The 2,301-nt window shown below is 66.3% G+C and overlaps 1 protein-coding gene across 1 annotated transcript in view; it reads right to left on the bottom strand.

Annotated features, from left to right (window-relative positions):
• The window catches only part of LOC102039808 (laminin subunit beta-2), a gene marked incomplete at its 5' end in the record, with an annotated part of 11,582 nt that overhangs the window by 1,282 nt on the left and 7,999 nt on the right, over positions 1–2,301 (bottom strand). Inside the window, 9 exons of the mRNA XM_031056320.1 lie at positions 6–58; positions 133–309; positions 387–528; positions 609–816; positions 1,116–1,260; positions 1,353–1,556; positions 1,623–1,864; positions 1,939–2,123; positions 2,194–2,300. Coding sequence (XP_030912180.1) covers positions 6–58; positions 133–309; positions 387–528; positions 609–816; positions 1,116–1,260; positions 1,353–1,556; positions 1,623–1,864; positions 1,939–2,123; positions 2,194–2,300 — 1,463 coding nt within the window. The remainder of the gene's footprint in view (positions 1–5; positions 59–132; positions 310–386; positions 529–608; positions 817–1,115; positions 1,261–1,352; positions 1,557–1,622; positions 1,865–1,938; positions 2,124–2,193; position 2,301) is intronic.

Here is a 2,301-nt window from a genome sequence, read left to right on the forward strand (position 1 = left end):
GGTGCCCCACCAGCTCCTGTGCTGTCCGGTACCGGTCCCGAAGTGGCCCGTCCAGCACCTGCTGGGCAGCGGGGCTGGTCAGCAGCATCACCACAGGACCCCTGCTGCCACATTGTCCCCCTGATCACCCACCTGCTTGGCCTCGCCGGCCCGGTCCCGCGCAGTGCTGGCTGCCTCCTGGGCACGGGTGGCTGCCAGGCTGTTGTTTGCACGTTTCACCTTCAGGGCATCAGTCTGCCTGTCCAGGAGCCCGATCTGCTCCATGGCACCTGCCAGCTGCTGCTCTGCACTTCCTGTCTGGGTCTGCATCTGGGGGTGGTGGCATGGGAGTTTGGTGGTCGCACGGTAGGAATGGGGTCCCGTGGTTGTAGGGATGGGGCTCTCACCATGCCAAGGGCACTCTCGCTGTGCTGGATGTCACCAGCAGCCTGCTGCAGCGCCCGCTCAGCCATGCCCTGGGCTTGCCGTGCCTCCTCCAGCGCCTGCCGCACGGCCTCGGCCGTGCCCCGCACTCCCTCTGCCCGAGCCCTGCGGCCACACAGCCAGGCCTCAGCATGGCCTGGGCTGGGCTCCCCAGAGGGACTGCATCCTCACGTCCCTGGGCTCACCTGGCCCGCTGGGCATCCTGCAGCAGCTGCCCAGCCTGCTGCACGTCACTGGCTGTCTGCTCCAGAATGGCATCCACGCTGGCCAGACTGCGCACCCGCGTCTTGATCTCCTCGGCCAGGCGGTGGATCTGGTCCGGTGCGGCGGGGAGTGACAGCTCCAGTACCCGACTGGCTACCACCTCAATGCTCTCAGGATCAGCCCCCTCCTCTGCAGGTGGAAGCAGTCAGTGTGTTCCCTACAGCACCCCGGGGTGCAGGGGGCAGGCAGGCCAAAGGGCAGAGAGGAACATGGGACAGGGCAGGGGGGCCAGAGATGCTGGAGGGCACAGGATGGCTGGGGCAGGGCAGGGACCAGGCAATGCAGCATGGGCAGGGGTGGCACAGCCCACATGCAGTGTTGGGACAATGCAGTGCAGCGCAGTGCAGGGTCAGTGCAGTGTGGTGCAGGTGCAGAGCCACAGAGCCCTGGGTAGGGGTGGCCAGCCCTCCCAGCATGCCGGCACTCACGGCTCAGGAAGGCCTTGACATGGCTGATTAGCTCCCTCAGCTCCTTGTTGGAGCTCTCCACACGGGCCCTGGTCCGGTTCGCCTTGTCCAGGGCTGCCTGTGCTCGCAACCGGGCCTCATCTGCCTTCCCCTTGGCCTCGGCCACCTGAGCATGGGCAGAGACCCTCGGTGCCAGCCCCAGGGGCTGCAGGGTGTGGCTGTGCCACCAGATCCCACCAGCACCCATGTGCCACACACCTTGTGGGAGAGCTGGGCCATGTCGCTGGCAGCCTGACGCAGCTCCTCCTGGGCATGGCGTGCCCGGTCCAGAGCACTGTCAGCCTTGGACACGGCTCCACCACAGCTCAGACCACCACAGCGTCGTCTCCCATCCTCATCCTGGCACCCGGCACCCCCACAAGGGCTCTCAGCACAGGGCACATCTCCCACCACACCGCAGACCTGCAAGGCAGCACGGGATCAGGGCAGCTCTGGGTGCCACTCCCCAGCTCCCTCCCTGTGTCCCACCTTCTCGTTGAGCGGCTGCAGGCTCAGTGCCTGTGCCCTTGCTGCCAGGTCCATCAGTGCCCGCCGGCTGGCTGCGTTGTGGCGGTTGAAGCCATCCCTGTGGCTGGCCAGGAGCTGCTCAGTGCGCTGCCGAGTGCCTGCCGAGGCACTGACAGGGCTGGGCACGGCGCGGGTGGAGGCGTCCGCCCGGCGCTCGGCCTCCTGTGACTCCTGATAGGACTGACGGATACTGTCATAGGCACCTGGGGGGCAGGGACACTGTCAGACCCCTGGCCATGGCTTGACCACCCTGGCCTGGCTCTGTGGTGTGGCTCACCAAGGAAATTGGAGGTCTTGAGGGTGTGTAGCCGCTGTTCCAAGTCCTGCAGGCTGTGGTTGAGGGCGCGGGCGCCCCGGTCCACAGTGTTCAGCACGTGGCTGGCATTGAAGTTGGCATCCTGAGCAGCCGTCAGCTCCCCTTCCACCCGTGTCAGCCTCTCAGTTGCCTCTTCAATCTGCCGCCTGCAAAGGAAGGGGGTGAAAAGCTGCCCCTAGGCTACCCTGGGAGCCGTGCCCTGTGCCAGGTGCTCACCGCAGCCCCTCCATGGTGTGTGTCAGGTGGGCAGCAGTGGCAGCAGTGGTGTTGCTGGTGGCCACCACGTCACGTACAGTGGCCAGTTTCTCCTCCAGTTGCCGGAAG

The sequence above is a fragment of the Geospiza fortis genome, unplaced genomic scaffold (assembly GCF_000277835.1).
Source record: "Geospiza fortis unplaced genomic scaffold, GeoFor_1.0 scaffold70, whole genome shotgun sequence".
NCBI lineage: Eukaryota > Metazoa > Chordata > Aves > Passeriformes > Thraupidae > Geospiza > Geospiza fortis.